At 40.1% G+C, this 16,727-nt stretch overlaps 2 protein-coding genes across 2 annotated transcripts; one reads left to right on the forward strand and one right to left on the reverse strand.

The window, feature by feature from the left end:
• The first annotated feature begins 15 nt into the window (after nt 1–15).
• On the forward strand, nt 16–4,024 carry LOC112572509. The gene is made up of 5 exons (XM_025252221.1): nt 16–296; nt 1,082–1,262; nt 1,731–1,940; nt 2,421–2,650; nt 2,902–4,024. Exons 1-5 carry the CDS (start codon nt 123–125, stop codon nt 3,577–3,579), a joined length of 1,473 nt encoding a protein of 490 aa, XP_025108006.1. The 5' UTR covers nt 16–122; the 3' UTR covers nt 3,580–4,024.
• A 2,964-nt stretch (nt 4,025–6,988) lies between these two features.
• Nucleotides 6,989–16,641, reverse strand: LOC112572507. Its single transcript, XM_025252217.1, has 4 exons — nt 16,499–16,641; nt 13,893–15,070; nt 11,654–11,775; nt 6,989–10,189 (listed from the first exon to the last, which is right to left on the reverse strand). The coding sequence occupies exons 1-4, from the start codon at nt 16,606–16,608 to the stop codon at nt 9,194–9,196; spliced, it is 2,406 nt and encodes an 801-aa protein (XP_025108002.1). The 5' UTR covers nt 16,609–16,641; the 3' UTR covers nt 6,989–9,193.
• Nucleotides 16,642–16,727: the final 86 nt, after the last annotated feature.

Genomic DNA, 16,727 nt, shown 5'->3' on the forward strand with positions numbered 1-16,727 from the left:
CCAGGGACAGGGGAGACAACTCTCGTGGTCGCAGCCAGAACTGAAAGTTGCCAAGTTGTACCACGGTTGTACGGGTACAGCACGGATCGCGGCTAGTAGTCGGGCTTCAGTCAGCTAATTAAATGACGCTACAATACCAGTGGATTTCCATAAGCAAAGTCTACCGTCTTTTACTCTACATATTTATGACCACAAGCTCCTCGTTATCTACAGACACGCATGTTGTAGTTTGTTCCTATAATCTTTGGAACCTCATGTTCAGTTGGGAAATTCGATTGCAGTTTATTGCTAGAATGGTGAGCAATGAACTAATCGCTAATCTGATCAAATCACATGGTCTGCTTATCGTAGCATGTTAAAGGGTCACTTTACTTGTGTATATATTTTTTTGAATTTGAGAAGTAAAGTACCATCTTATCCCCGCTTTAATAGAGTAGGGTTAGGGTAAGGGTAGGGTATAAAAATACACGTGAAATGCAATTGTTGACAGTTTTATTAAAAATGAAATTAATGTGCTCACGGCCTTTACACGGATTTAAAGTACGAGGAAGAAAGGGTTCATATTCCCCAGAAATCAGACGTTCAAAATGAAAACTGCCCGTTTTGTAGTTGTATAAACACGTGTGTGCATTAACAATAACAAATCACTTTGTATACTTGCTGGCATCATTATCTAGTGAAAATTTATTGCTGTTTATTTGTCACAGGTACTGTTGCTAGGACTGGAATTCTTTGTACTAGACAAACAGCTTTGAAAAAAAATTGACAATTAAGATTGCATGTTTTGCAGTCATTATTTAGTATTAACATGAGATATTTGAGTGTGTGAGATTCATTTATTTAGGATGCGAATTTTCAAATTGCAAAATCGTTTAGATTCTTTAGTTTTAATTCATGGACTTTCATTTACATTAAGTCTAACTTCATCAGAACTTTTGGCATTTTACCCCCGACTTTAAGTTTAATATTTTTGTCAGACTTCTTGTTGAACTCTTGTGACATGTAATGCTTTAACATTCTTCTAAGAAAAAGACTAGATTTGGAAAGGGCTGAGAAAATATCAGCAAAGTGTGGTTGACAGGTGGAGCGGGCAGCATGTGAAGTTGTCCTGCTACAAGAAGTGCGAATGCATGACGATGAGAGGTGGTCACAGGCACGGTATTTACAAGGCTTGCTACCCAAGTTCCGCTGGCTTGCCACATATTCATCAGGCCTTTCATCCAAACCTACTAATTGCTATTGGGAAGGCTGGGAAAAAGAGGGTGAGAACTTTGTACTACAAACAAATAGGTTGGGAAGATGGGAAGTTTTGTATTTCTTTAATAAAGGGCTCTTTCAGTGACAAAGTTGCTTAATAAAGGGTATTTCAGTGTAAAAAAGCAAATAGTGTTTAAATCTTTGGAGATCAGCTCATGTGCTTACAAAGCAACTTTAAAGGAAGAAAGAAAAGAGTAATACAGCTGTTGCCACATATACTGACAACAGAGAACACGTATTATAGATTGCTTTTACTGCTATAAATCTGTATAAATCGGGTAGCTGCTGCTATTGTTTCCAGGAATATATGTCTCTTATCTTATGCAGTGCTGTCAATATGCCTGTCACCCAATAATATTATTCAGAATTTGGTCATAGTTATCATTATTGCAGTGTGTTACCTTGTAGAATTTTTCCTCAAATATATGATGGTGATTTGTTGTCATATTTTTCCTCCTTCACTGTGAAAACAGGGCTTGCAGTGCTTAGTCAGTGGCCGTTAGGTATACCTCTTGTACAGCCTTTGTCAAGAATTAGTGGGATGGACACCAACAGTCGTATTGCTCTCCATGTTCCTGTTCAGTTACACCCAGAATTGATTGTTCATGTTGTTGCTGTGCACTTTTCCTATGATCGTCAGCAGCAGTGTCAAAATGCTGCAGAGATTCTCCAGTTCATTGTTGGTATGTAGCTTATGGACTTACTTTATTCAAGGCATGTGGCATGCCATCACTTAGTTCATAGCTTGTAACATGGATTCAGTTTATCTGCATGACCATATTTATTTCTAGTATGCAGCATATGAAATATGTGCCAGACTTCTGCAAAGTTTTACTTTTTTTAATATCATACTTATTTTCCTTATTCCTTTTATTTGTGCATGGATACGTCTGAAAGATATTTGTATGTGTGTGTGATAAAGATTCTTTGGTATTTCCGTGTGTTTAAAGTTAATTTGAAGAATTCTTTTAAATCACAACATTAGCCCCTCTCACCCAAACCTTCACACATTAGAAATTCCTACACAATACATTCTCAATGTATTTTTGTGAATAATGGGAACAAAAAAAAAACAATGGAAAGTTAAAGCCAGTTGTAACTTTATTTTGTAGTTATGTTGATGGCAGTTTATTTGTTTTCTTGTTCTTGTATTTTCCTGTTAGCTCATCACTTCAGTTATGTGGTTGTTGCTGGAGACTTCAATGAGTATAACGATTTCCCAGACCCAGTGAAGCTGTTCTCAAATCCCATGGGAACCAACTCAAGGCCAGCACAGACAAGCAAGTGTAGAGGCTTTATAAGAACTGCACAGCAACATGAGAGCCTGGTGTTTCTTGACACATGGACATCCTCACACGGACCAGACTCACCAGGCTTTACATTCAGCAACATGGTAAGCATGCAACAGCTGTCTGGCTGAAGCACAAATAGAACCTTGTCAAGAAGTGTCCATGCAGAATTATGCTAGCATTCCTGAACCCAGATCTGTACTCAAACATGTCAACATTTGCCTAAAATGTGGTGAAAGATTTGCTCATTTTACATGAATATTTCTTACAAGAGGTGTGTAAATAACAAGTCATAAACTGAAGTCTATTACTGACTAATTTGTTGTAGTCAAGACTCAATTCTTTTGTTTTCCAGCCTTCCCCCGGCTTAGTCAGCAGACCTGATCACATCCTTGTGTCTAAAAACATCAGGGTCTTACAGATGGCATTGCACGGCAATGGGTCCGAATATGGTCAGGCACGCAGAGCAGCAGTCCACTTGCATCGTGCGAGGCTGCTGATAAAGGTCATGACAGCATCTTTCTTTGGGTACACTGGCTACTCATGTTTGCATGACTGTGGCCCACACGGGTCATGTCGATGTGGCGTCTGTGTGAAGGGAGGCAACTCCAATACATGTTTGTTGCCAGACTGTGAAGAGTGCTCACCTTTGAAGTTTGTGTACTTCGTGTTCCTTATGGTGCTTGCGGCAGTACACTTTATGCTTGGCCTGTTAGGAGCACTGAGCATCCTGCTGGTGTCAGCTCGCTATCAGCATAATAAGTGGTGTCTGGCATGGGGCTGTTCCTGCTGCCTGTGCAACCCAGATCTTATAAGAAGTTCTGCAGTCAGACCGAGGTTCATTCTACATTGGATGGGTATTCGCAGGATACCCCCAGTCTACCTACTTTTTCTGAGCATTGTGGGTCTGACGAGTTGTTATATCTTAGGAATGATTATTTTTGAGAATAGCCTTAAGACAGTTAATGCCATCTTGAATGAAGAGTTTTATCCATCTGATCACTTAATGCTACAAGCCAGTTTGTTGGTATGATAACACTGCAGGCCTGACTAAAGGATAACACCAGGGACCTGATATTTGGAGCAGGCCAGTTGCTGGCATTCTGATACCATGGGAGCTGCCCTTTGTATTTTTTTTTTAAAATGCTATTCCTGTGCTGAAGGAAGCAGAAGTGTTTGAGTTTTTATTTTAAACAATTTTAGTTTAACAAGTACTAGAACTATATTGTACCTCATGTTTGGGACCTTTCTATAAAACTGTTTTAACTAAATGTTTAAGTCCTAACTGTGTTTATAATTCAAATGTGTTGTTCCCTAGAGTACACCAAGTCATGGAACACAGGAATGTGCAAGTTAGGGTGAAATTTGTTGTTGATTGCTGCATGGGCAGTTGTATCCTATTTTGATTGATCCACATCAGGCTCAGCTCTCATAGATGTTAATGTCATTTGCCAGTTCAATCTATTGAAAAGGCAAGATCTGGGGCCGTAGTCTCATCGGGCCTCTAAGCCACTTAGAGGCCATCAAAGGTCCGACCACCCTCTAAGTGGTTTAGAGGCCGAGACATGTCGCGTCTTTTGGCTGCGCTGGCGGCTGATTCGCCCTGTAAGTGTAGAGACGGCCGCTGGCGCCTTAACTCGCGAAGGCTCGTTAAACATGGCGCCGTGGTTTTTGCTGTATGACACGGACCGAAATCTTCACAGAAACAGGATATTTCGGGATCAAAGTAATCCCATCGATTCATGGGATGACATAACGATATACAAACGTTTAAAATTTCGAAGAGTTGACATCCTGGAGATCGTCGACGACATTCAGGAGGCTTTAACATTTTCGAATCGAGGGCGCAGTGTCACACCGACATTGCAAGTATGTCTTGCCCTTCCTTTCTATACGACAGGTACCTTTCAAAATGTGTGTGCTGACCAACGTGCTGTACTATTTTTTTTTTGCTTTGTTGGCCTGGAAAGGGCCTGGGAAAATTAGGTGGAAGGGGGAGGTGTGAAAGACCCCAGTTAATGGGGCTGTCAGTGTGGACAGTCTGAGGCGTGCCGCACAATGCTGGAGTCTTTTTTTTAAGCAATTGGTGTTGATAGGTTGTTTTGTTCAAGAACAAAGGAAAGAAAGCTGTGTTGATTTGAATGTTGTTGTGTGACTGAGTGTTTTTACTTGATGGGAGCGGGGAGAAGAAGATTCTCTTCAGTGAGTCGGAGCGGACGTCGCTTTTTTTTTTTGTACCAAGTCTTGAACCAACTTACAAGACTGCGATGTTCTACACCACAAGAGGCGGCAATTTTGCAATTCGCTGCCATATTGCGCTCTTCTTTCTATTAGTTATTTCATTTGTCAACGAACTTATTAAGCACACCTTTTCCAACCTTACCTCACACAAAAAAAAACCAAACCCAACAACAACAACAAAAGCACAGTCAATATATATAAAAAGAGAAGATAACCAACACTACTTCAGTCTTCTTACAAGATCCAGATTTCCTCGTTTTTCATGCAGTTCGCCTTTCTCGGCTTCTTATATGGCGGTATATTGTCTGCTTCATGTTTTTCTTCCATTGTTCTCGCTAAACGTTGGTTCGCGCATGCGCACACGTGGAGTTCCCTAGGTATTCCCTCAAGGTCAGGGTGTCGACGGCCCGATTGCTGAAGTGCGGTTACACGGGCGACATTTCTCGCACGCATGGCGCTCGCCTGGCGGCCGGCCAGCTCTCGGGCCGTTGGAGTTTAGCGATCAGGAAAATGTCGACGCGATGAGACTATGGCCCCTGTGCTGTTCCTAAAATGGATGTCTTTTTATGTGGTTGGTATTGATCAGCTTGGTTCTCAAAAACCAATGCAAACATGATTTAATGCTAAGTAAAATTTGGGAAGTGAATTTGAAAGATTCTAGAATAAACATAAAGCATTTTATTCCTTTGAAGTCCTACATATTGCATTATTTTTATATGCTGTCATTCTTACCAACAAGAAAATTATAATATACTCACTTTTGTGCCACTTTGTTGGAAGTTTATGAATGATCTGCTTTAAAATAGATTTTTCATTTCAAGAGGATTATTTTTTAAAAAATAATCTGAGCCTTATAAAGATGAAGCAAATTTTCGAAAATTAATTAAGATGGAGCTTTTCAGGAAGTGACTTGAAATGGTTTATTCCTGATATAATTATAGTACCCTCTAAATGACTGTGTCAAGATGTGCTTTATGCAGATTTTGTAGTTTGCAGTCATGGGTAGGTAACACCTTAAGGTGGGTCACACAGAACATAAAAACCCAGCAGTTTATGACCTTCCCATAGACAAAACAAGTATTCCTGTAAGATCTGATTGGGATTGGTATGGATGGGGATAATTATCAACTCCTACAACCTCTCCGCGTCTCCAAAACCAAGTTTCCATCACACACACACACTAACACACCCTGCTCTTTTTTTAAATATTTTTTTTAATATGTTCAACATTCACTGATCAACTGGTTGTCATGGGTAACATGCTTCCATGCTTTGTTGGTTAAAACTGGTGGTCTTGGCAGGGAAGAGAACTTACAAGTGTCCATTATACAGTGTTCCCTCGCTACTTCGCGGTTCATCTATCGCGGATTCACTACTTCGCGGTTTTTTTTGAGTGAAGTATCGATCGATATTTTCGTGCTGGGAATTATCATTTTACAAAATACCATAGATATTTCAACAGGAAAAAGACGAAAAATGTAGCTATATTTGTATTTCTATTAAAATACCATGGTTATTTTGTAGATAGAAAGAAAGAATTGTGTATGAGAAATCCATTGCTATGCGTAAGCGACGAGCCACGATTGTTATCTCCCATCTCGCAGCCAGTTCGCATCAGTTTTTTTGGGTTTCTTTGAGTAAAATTATAATTTTTTACACTAATTTGTTACTGTACTGTATTAATACCATGGTTAATATATTACTTTACACTCACATGATATTGTTTTACATGTATATATTATTATTGCATGTATGTCCCTACTTCGCGGAAATTCGTTTATCGCGGCTGATCATAGCACCTATCCCCCGCGATAAACGAGGGAACACTGTATAAGGTAACAAAAAATGTGCAAAATTTAGTTTTTAAAAGACTGAGCTGAATGAAGCTGAACTGAGTGTGATAACTCTCATGCACTGCACACACCATTAGCTCAACTAAGATATCAAGCAATATTTGGTTTTTATAGGCTGACCTAAAAAGTGAGTGCTGCTGCTAACTTTCATGTATTACACACTAATTAGCCACCAAAATGCCCCCCCCCCCCTTTTTGGCACAAAATCCATGACATATAAACATTGTAAAGATCCAAGTGAATGTAGGGGCTTTGCAGGCAAAGATACATGCCTTTATACTGCTGTCAAAAGAATCTGCCAACAACATTCAGAAGACCACACACAAAAAGCAACAATTTATGTTAAACATTCCGTAGAAATATTTTTTACTAGAATGAGTATCTTTTACCCAAAACAATGCTGTTCTCATGTTAAATGCAATGCATACAAAATCTGCAGCAAGATTTCAGTGATATTACACAACTCAGCTCTCGCCCCCCTTCCAATGTTCAACCATACAACTGCTCAATCAGATGCTAAAATATATACAAGTGCAGTTTCGCTTTGAAGGCAGCTATTCTAACCTTGTGTATAAAGTTTTTTTTCCCACCCAGTAAAATAGACTATAACAGGCTTAGAAACTAAAATGTTCTCTTGAGAAGGGAAGATGGGAAAGTGAGACATCAGCAACTTACAAGCTCACCTGCATGGAGAAACATCAAGGAAAGCACCAAGACAGGTTTTACCCAAGTTAGTGTTATTTTGTATAAGCCAAATATATTTCTGGCTGTTGAAATGCTTTCATTAATAAGCAGCGACTCCTATATCCTGAATTTATCTCAAAGCATGTCTTTGGTGCATATGCACATGGTTTAAACAGTTCAGATCCACAAAGATTTTACTCTTCAGCATCATGTTCTTAGCTCTTGACCTCGCTGCCCTTGTGCATTTTGATGCAGCAATCTTTTTCTCGGTAAAAATGCAGTCTCTCTTCTTATACGTATGTTATGGAATATCCACATTTAAAAATAGGTGAAGGGAAATCTAAAAGACTTGAAATATATTCATACATCATCGAGAATAAACTAATCTAAAATATAACCAAGTGTTTTTAAAGGTTATTTAGCAAAATCATTAGGAGTGATTTATGCTTTGTGCAACCATCTACTTTTAATGGGAAGCTGGTAGCATTAAGTATGCCATACTGGGAAAGATCAATGTTAGCAACATTGAGAAGAAAATAAAGATAAAGTACCCCTCAAAACCTAAGCTGAGAAATGGCAGGATTAGAACTGCAGCTGTGATCTAACACTTCATAGCTGACATTATACAAAGATGCCATTCAGAATCAAACTGCTAACTTCTAGATGGCAAGTAATGCTCAACAATGAAGAAGCTGCAGAAAAGTATGCTGCCAAAGATATTTTTTTTAAAATCTTGTCCAGATGGCATTTAAAATACATTCTACATCAGATCATGAAAGTTTTTTAGTTGTTTACACAGTCACTTAAGGTCAAACAAAATATAACATGTACAGTAGTATGATTATGCCAAGCATAATAATCACATGTATCAGAAATGGTGCACAAACTGTATTATGGCTGCCACTGGAAGACAACCCAAGTATAATCTGTCTCGCACATACACGCACACTGGTGCTTGCCCCCTCCCCCTGCTAGTTTCTGTTTTTAAGGCCTCTTGTCTGCAGCTCAAAAATATAATAGTACATAAATGTAACAAAGATGATGCAACTTTTGTTGCAGCTCAATAAAAAAAACATTCAGCAAAGCAATGACCACGTCTTTTGGTCAATGATCAAATTTAGCATAAAACAATGCCCTACCAATGGTAAAATTTTGGGGTCAAAAAGACAGCTGTGTCTTGTAAACTTGAACCGGTATGATATGAAATGCAATACACTAATGATACTACTCCTGTTGAAAAACTTTGGCAGTGACATAAACGTACATTTTAGTACACAACTTTAGAGCACACAGAGTAAAATGCAATTTTTATAATTACCTGCAGCTAAATTAACAAGTACTTAGGAGTAATTAAAGATGTTTCATACCCTATGTCAGTAATGTATTTGAACACAAATGGAAGCACAAAGCACTTCACTCACATGGAAAACAGTGACAAATCTCCCTGATAAGTACTTCGTTTTGACCTAAGTACTGCCAGACTAGACCTATATTATCTCTCCACAACCATAGTAACCAGGAATGCCATCATAAAACTATGATGAGGCTAAAGGTTAACGGTCAGTAGAGACTCAGTGGGAGAAACAGGTTCATGAAGATGCCAATCACAATGTCTGAGCAGGAAAGTACAATAAGCACACAAAGCATCTGTACCTGCAAAAGACTTTCTCTTGATTTTAAACATTAATCTTGTTACAACTAGTAGTTCTGCCCAAAATACAGCATCGGTGATATCTGATTCAAAAATAAATACAGCTGGTCACGCTTGTAGCTTCATTTACAGAAAAGTTCTCAGAACATTCTTTCCCCAAAAGTGCAAGATGAGAAAGAAATCCTATCTGCCCTTAGTGTGACTTAATCAGACAATTTTCAAGAAAGAGCCCGCCTGTAAAACAATAGATAAGCATTCTGCCGAACCTCTGATGTTGTTAGTTCATACTCTATGTTAACTTTGGTGACTGCTTCATCATCAAAACGATACCACTGGTCATCTGCACACAGACAATAGCTGATGTAGTGTCCATGATTGGTGCACTCAGCACCTAAGTGAAGGCACAGACCATAAAGATCATAAGTCTGCATGCCACTACCCCCTGCTGGTGCCGTCAAGTCTTCCCGTTGAGTTACATTGTCATATACCAAGGCATGGAGATCAAGCCCTTTCAGTCGCACACTCACTGGGGCACGTAACTTTGTAGGACGACCCAGATGTGTATTAAAAAGAAAGCGTTTTAGTTGAATGATGAGACATTCTGGCAGCTGCCTAAGAAGGCAGCGACGCTGAACATCCCCCGTGTAAGGCAAGGTTTTACCACTGTTGGATTCCCTGATAGGTGTGGATGTTTTGAACACACTGTCGCTGAAGCCACTGTCGTTGATAAACTCATGTTGTCCTAAGATGGGAGACACTGCAGAAGAGACATGGCTGAATGGAGACTGAAGTGCTGAATCTGCTTCTGAGAAGCGAACATTACCCCGCAATTTTGAGGTCACTTGTGGGGTAGCTGCCAAGCTTCCTGCTGCTCCAGCTCCACGCAGCTGCTGTGGAGCTTGATGGGCATCCCACGCAGCCCCCGCACCCACCAGATGTTCAATGTGGCAAAATGATGTGAAGCAATCTTCAAGAAGTACAAGACCAGAAACATGGCGTGGGGATGCCAGTGGCACAGGTAACATGTTGAAAGACTGAAGGGAAACCGAGATGCGATTGTTGCTAAGGCAGAGAGATGCTTCCACCAGCTGCCCGGTGAAAAGGGCATCTACAATGGATTCATTCAACTGTTTGTGCAAAAGCCATTCTAAGTCCGACAATCTCTGGATGGCTTCTGCATATGAGTCATTCTCCAATCCATTAGCAAGCTCAATCTGAAACACCAAGAGGAAATGTTAAGCAGAACACCTACAGCATTAAGAGTACGTCAGGTAAAAAAAAAAACAAAACAAAAAACCCCCAAACTCAACAGAATCGTTACTTAAATTGCAAGAAACGTCATCATTCAGTGCAAAAAATAAAGGCTCTTATAAAGTCCTGGTTATCACCTGTTCTGTTTTACAACTTAAGGAATCTGTACACAAAACTGCAGCTTGGCAATTAAAGGCGGTCCTCGACTTATGACGTTTTGTTCCTACGTCACATCGTAAACCAATTTTCGCTGTAAGTCGGAACATACGTACATACTGTACGTAAATAACATACTGTAAGCACTTATCCTATCTTAACACCTATCTAAACACAGTAATTATAAAAAAACACATAAAAAATATGTTTAATAATAACACGAACACAAAGTTCGCGTTACGATGTTTACGATGCAAAACCACTTAAGCCGAAACAAGGCTTTATACAGTAAATGGGAGATGTGTTGCAACCACAAAACATCGTAACTTGGGACTGACGTAACCTGAGGACCGCCTGTAATGCACTAATTATTATATGTATAGTGTGATACATATATAAATGTAATACTTTATTTTGAATTCTGATTAATACTTATAATTTTCTATCATAATATAGTGAAGGGATCTACCCTATTGGGTTTCAACCTTACACACAGGTGGACCAATAACTGAAGGCAGTAAAAATACAATGCAACCATCTTATCATAATTATTATGTACATAAAATGTAAGCAGCAACTGCAGCGAACACTGAACCGGGCTAGTATACCATAAAGCTACATTTGGTGTACAATATATAAAAAAGACTAATGTTTGTTCATTGGGTCACAAGTCATTTCGACCCAAAACCATGTTGCCTCAGCCATGCTGCCCATCTGTCCCAGTCTAATCAATCCTGCAAGCTGACCAGTGACCATTACTAGTGCCACCTACCAAAGATAGCTGGGATGACTTTTAATCCTGCTGACTTAAGTGACTAAGTGGATATTAACTTTCCTTAATCTCTTGCCTAACTGACCTAGCGATTAAATATCCTTCAGCTCATTCTTCTCTGACTGTGGCTCAAACCTCAGCCTGGTGGCATGGGGACAATCCTGATAGCTCTATCAAACGCTGAAGCTTAGCCTGACTTCTTTCTGACAAGCTACAGCTGTCAACCTTGTGTAATGCATCCAGACAGCTGTTCTAAGCAACTCTTTTGTTTACACAAGTCTATCCCTATGTATAAGTGCAAGGGTCTTTGGCTTCTCTAAAATTATTTTATTGAGATCTCACTTGCATACCCAACAATGACCATATAATGACATAAAGACATGTAAGGCCTTAAATAAAAACTTATCCCTAAAATTTACCATTTAAAAATACAACTACATAATAACTTTTATTTTTATCTGGACACCCAACAACCTGATGGCATTTCCCCAAAACTTACTGCTCTCAAGCAAGCTTCTTTTAGCTCTTTGGCAGTAGAAGGTGTCAGATCCCCATAGATCCTGCGAAGCTCTGTCAGCTGGGCATTAGTAAACCTGTCTTCACCTGCCCCAGAATCTGCTCCTTATAACACCAAATGAGTGCCATTAAAAGTATGCATCAGTTTATTTTAAAAAAAAACACAAAAACAACAAACCAACAAAGAAATATCTTTTAATTAACAATGTAAAGTTCTTTGTGGCTTGAACAAAATAATCTTGATGAAGGCATAATTAGATTTATTATAAATTCAACCTATATGCTTTGACAATTTTTTTAGAATGGATATAAACTGTTTGATTAGGGTGATCAAGAAAGCAAGATCACTAGCTCTATATTATATATATACTAACTGTATATCATACTAGCTTATATTCCACTAGATGATTTATAAATACTGACCACAAAGTAATCTAAACACACCGACTACTAGGTGATCTTTATATCAGAGCTGTAAAGTTTAAAGCTGCAAGCATTATCACAAATCTCCCACCACCCACTACATCACCATGGGCCGAAATTACATCGCGCAGCTAGGTCACTTAGGGGCCATCAAAGGTTTGCCCAGCCCTTATGTGCAGCAAAGGTTGAGCTGTGTGTCAAGTTGTGGCTGCGCTAGCGGGTGATTCCACCCGTAAGTGTGGAGGCGGCCCTCCCCGCCTCTAGTTCGCGGGAGGCTCGCTAAAGATGGCTGCGGCCTACTTGATGCTGTATGAAGCGGATAGAAATCTTCGCAGAAACAGATTATTTCGCGATCGAACTAATCCCATTGATTCATGGAATTATTTAGCACTCTATCGAGGATTAAGATTTCAACATAATGACATCCTGGAGATTGTCGATGACATACAAATGGACTTAGTAATTACAAATCGGGGGCGCAATGTCACACCTACATTGCAAGTGTGTCTTGCCCTTCGTTTCTATGCAACGGGTGCCTTTCAGAATATGTGTGTGTGTGTTTTGTCTGTGTGTTCTGATCAAGCAGGCGTCTCCCAAAGGCTGGCCGAATTATTAATCGAGTCACGAGAAACTGAGAAAACTACAAACCCTTCAGTGACAGTTGCTTAGTTTTGATACAAATTACGCTGTCACTAGTGACAGCCTTTGAAGACATATCTGCACAAATAATAACAAGTAGGACGTACACAAATGTTTTATGTAAGAAGGAGCAGTATAAACTGATGATGCTTCTAATATATGTTGTACAATGCATTAGTGGCATCAACATGTATCAGGCTAGTTAGCATATTTGTCCAGTTTGCCTTTCTTGGCTTTTAATATGGCGGTATATTATCTTCACCTCTCTTCCCTTCTATTGCTGACAATGACATAAACATAGACATGTGTGGCCTATTTCAGCTGAATTGTAATAAACAAAGGTATGCAGTACCAATGTTGTCATTTTATCTACAGACTAAAGACTTCGTATGCTATACTCACAAGCGTTTCTCACAAACACTCAGTTCTTTTCAGTCGGTTTAAGACACTTGCTAGTCACTGTCATCAACACTGATTTTCATGCCTTCTCAAATACTATTTGCAAAAAAAAAAAAAAAGGGAAATCATGGAAACATATATAGTATATATACCATACGCAGAAAATGCAGCGTATTTCAGCTTTTCGCCAAGAACCCAATGTGAAAAGATTTTAAATTGTTCTCTGATTCTTGGGGAAAACCCGTTCATGTACTTAAGTTGGTTTGCGTATGCTCACAGGTGGAATTCCCTAGGTATTTCTTCAAGGTCAGGATGTCAAGGCCACATATAGAAATGTTAATGGCCAGATAGCTGAGCTGCGGTCAAACGGGTGACCAGCTCGGATGCGTGGCGCTTGCCTGGTGACCTGTCAGCTCTTGGGAGGTTTAGCGATGCGGAAAATGCCGGTAGGATGAAATTTCGGCCCCATGTCCAAAAACTACCCGCTAGTTGCAGAAGAAAACTAGTTGCCAAGAAAGTGCTTTTGCCAAATCATTTTTATCAGGCCTTGAACAGGAATGGCAAATGAACATTAGTTTTTTTTTTCTTTATCTCCAGCATGAAAGAATAATTATGGTATGCTTCTGAAAATTATGGCTGAGTGTGTTACTGTGTGGATGATTAAGGCTGACTGTATTTTTATTGTAGTTTATTACTTATGGCAGTTCATAGAGATGCTCAAACAAGGGTGGAGATACTAAGGAGTGGTGGAAATTACTTACCACATGACAATGCCTGCCTGTTTTTGTTAAGAATCCCATGAACTGTGTCCAGAAGCCACATTAAAAATTCTGCAGCATCCTGCTGCCTCTGAGGCTGACCGACTGGAGCCACAAGAGAACCGTTTAGAGCTGAAGCAGCCTGTCGAAAAGCAGCTGTGTCTAGAACACTGGTATCCAGACTATCTGGCTCTGCAGTTAAAAGATCCAACAGTTCAGCCAGCCTGGACAAAAGCAAGGATTCTGACACAGTGCATTCTAGTTCTTTGGCAGCATCTACAGTGAGACACTGAGCCAGGTAGGGACTACGTGCTAAGCACTGCAACACTGCATTAATGAAGCACAGATTCTGCCCATTGTTTTTCAGTCCTGGTGGCATAGAGCACGATGGATCTCCAAATCCTAACACATTCATAAATTTAGTTTTGATGGCATTTGCTCCACTACTAGCTAGCCCTAGAGATGGGCTAAGCATAAAAGAACCTGTTGGTCGCAGGGGTCTGCGCCTCAACTCGCCACCAAACCACTTTGAGCTTGCAGTGGTAGCGCTGACTCCATCTCCCTGATTAGTCCTTTGTGGCAACTTGACCTGTCCTGAAAACAAGCTCATTGCTGAATGTATCAGTCCTGGATTACTGCTTGGAGCTGGAGCTGAAGATGTTGGGTTAGAGCTGGACCACAACATCCCTGCTCCAGGCATACTTTTATGAATCAAACCAGAGGGTGAGTGTGGTGATGAGGGTGAATGCGGTGATGTCCCAGCTGATGGCACATTCTGCCCTGGAAGCAAGGTGACATTGGGTGGATATCCCCTAGTAGGCAGGATGTGGGGATACCCAGCTGGTCCTTGGGCAGATGGTGAAGGTGGAAAGGCACCCAGTGCAGGAGTCATGAGAGCTGTGCCTGCAGCAGAAAGCGAAACGTTGGCTTGCTGCTTTGCCTGCTGGGCCTGCATTTGACGCATGCTCTCCTCATGTTGTTGATAGTCTTCCCACCAAGTCATCCATGATGACCACCATCGCTGCACATCTACACGGCCATGAAGTTGTGTGTACACCCCAGTTGTGATAGCCAGAACCAGCAGAAGGTATGGTGTGTGATCTGTCCAGTAGACAATGGCACATAGAGCCAACAGTACTCCAGACTCATATAACCAAATAGTTCGTTTTTCAGCATCATTCCTGCAAAATCAATATTTCATTTTTTAGAAAAATATCAGCATCACTCTGCTGTTTATGCATTATAAAAGAGGTACTTTCGTCATCAAATCTAAATATAAATGTCAATTAACATCATTGCAAAATGCCAATAGTCTGTTTATTATAGTAAACTGAATACTGTAAAGCCAACGGAACATTTTAGTTTGATACCTTAACTCATATTTAAGACAACTCTTTAGCAAATATCCCAGTTTCTGAAATACCGAAGGTGGCAACTTCTATTACCTAATTGTTGCTGAACATTATTCACTTGATTGCATGAAGAAAATGCATTTTCTACTTGTAACAATGTTTGGGTAAACTTTCATTAGAGTAGGGACCATCAACTGTGAACTCCCCTTCTCATGGTCGGCCACATCGGCCTCTGACTGTCGCGATACCTGTCTAGCTCCCTAATTCAGCACCAGTATCCAGTCGGTGGCAATGAAAACAAACGCTAGTATCTGGGCTAAGTGTACCAGTCTTCCAGTTAACATTTGTACCCCTTTTTTGTCCAGCTCAAGGTCGGGTATCACTCCAGGGCGACCACTGCCCTCTTTAATGTCTTTATTACTAGCTTTGGCCCTGTTTAAATGTGAACTCCCCTGAATAGGTCCAAGGTCAAAGAATGACGAAAGACGCCCCACATGTAGGACGAGGCCAATGGGCCTGGACTATGTAGAATCTTCACTTTTCCAAGCTGCAGGCTGGCGATCGGAGGTCCGTCTTGAGGAGACGGATAAAAGTGTCTGCTGGACTTAGTTTAGGTATAGCGGGAAGTTTACCACAGCGTGAAGTTAGATTGTTGATGTTCCTAAAGTAGTGATTGGTGAACATAGGATTGTGAACATCAAACAGTGATTATAGTACAACTGTGAACATTGAATTACTGCGTGAACATTTATGAGACGAGCAACAGCCAGGAGAGGTAAGTTTTTAAGAATCTAAATCTGAATCTAAATGTCAATTACTTTTTGATTATAAGTACTGTTTATTACATTCTTTGATTTATATATATATATTGATATATTTACTGAGTTAGTGTTGTAATTAGGTGTGGGCGAATGCTTGTTAAGAAAGTTATCCATTGCGCAACAGAGCCCACATTCCAACCTTTTACACTGCGCTGTTTTTATTTGTCAAATGTTTACTGTCATAGATTTCACGTTCTTAGTGTTATACTTATATTGTCTCGTCGTCATCACCGTTTTATTCACGATGAGTACGCCATTTAACTTTATTTTCGCTAATCAACAACTTAATAAGCTTTTGCCAGCATCATGTAGTGAATATCTAATTTTTTCCTATTAGAAAAGTTAAAAGCACTTTGTTGACTTGTACGTGTTCCTATTACTTAGATAACTACTGGCAGTTGAAACAGATGCACGTGCTGAATGTCTGTATACTTACGTGGCTTCTCGCAGAGGGGCCTTGGCCACCACATCAACCAACACGAAGAAAACGAACTCCAGGATCAAATTCCTGATCAACCAGAGAAACGAAGCTACAACCCACCACATGTTTCTCTCTCTATCATTTTACACGGGGCAAACCTGCATGCTAAATTCAGGATACATTGTGTGTGAGGTAGTGTATTTGTTTGTATACACACAGAGAGCGCCGGTCAGCCGCCCTCAGT

This window comes from Pomacea canaliculata, linkage group LG9, assembly GCF_003073045.1.
Source record: "Pomacea canaliculata isolate SZHN2017 linkage group LG9, ASM307304v1, whole genome shotgun sequence".
NCBI lineage: Eukaryota > Metazoa > Mollusca > Gastropoda > Architaenioglossa > Ampullariidae > Pomacea > Pomacea canaliculata.

Excerpts from the sequence above, each read along its gene's own strand:
- LOC112572509 (XM_025252221.1), top strand. The coding sequence starts at position 123 with ATGACGCTACAATACCAGTGGATTTCCATAAGCAAAGTCTACCGTCTT. Across the intron at positions 297-1,081 it reads TGCAGTTTATTGCTAGAATG|GTGGAGCGGGCAGCATGTGA; the intron begins GTGAGCAATGAA and ends TGTGGTTGACAG. Across the intron at positions 1,941-2,420 it reads GATTCTCCAGTTCATTGTTG|CTCATCACTTCAGTTATGTG; the intron begins GTATGTAGCTTA and ends TTTTCCTGTTAG.
- LOC112572507 (XM_025252217.1), bottom strand. The coding sequence starts at position 16,608 with ATGTGGTGGGTTGTAGCTTCGTTTCTCTGGTTGATCAGGAATTTGATC. Across the intron at positions 11,776-13,892 it reads CAGGCAGGCATTGTCATGTG|GAGCAGATTCTGGGGCAGGT; the intron begins GTAAGTAATTTC and ends TGGTGTTATAAG. Across the intron at positions 10,190-11,653 it reads AAGAAGCTTGCTTGAGAGCA|ATTGAGCTTGCTAATGGATT; the intron begins GTAAGTTTTGGG and ends TTGGTGTTTCAG.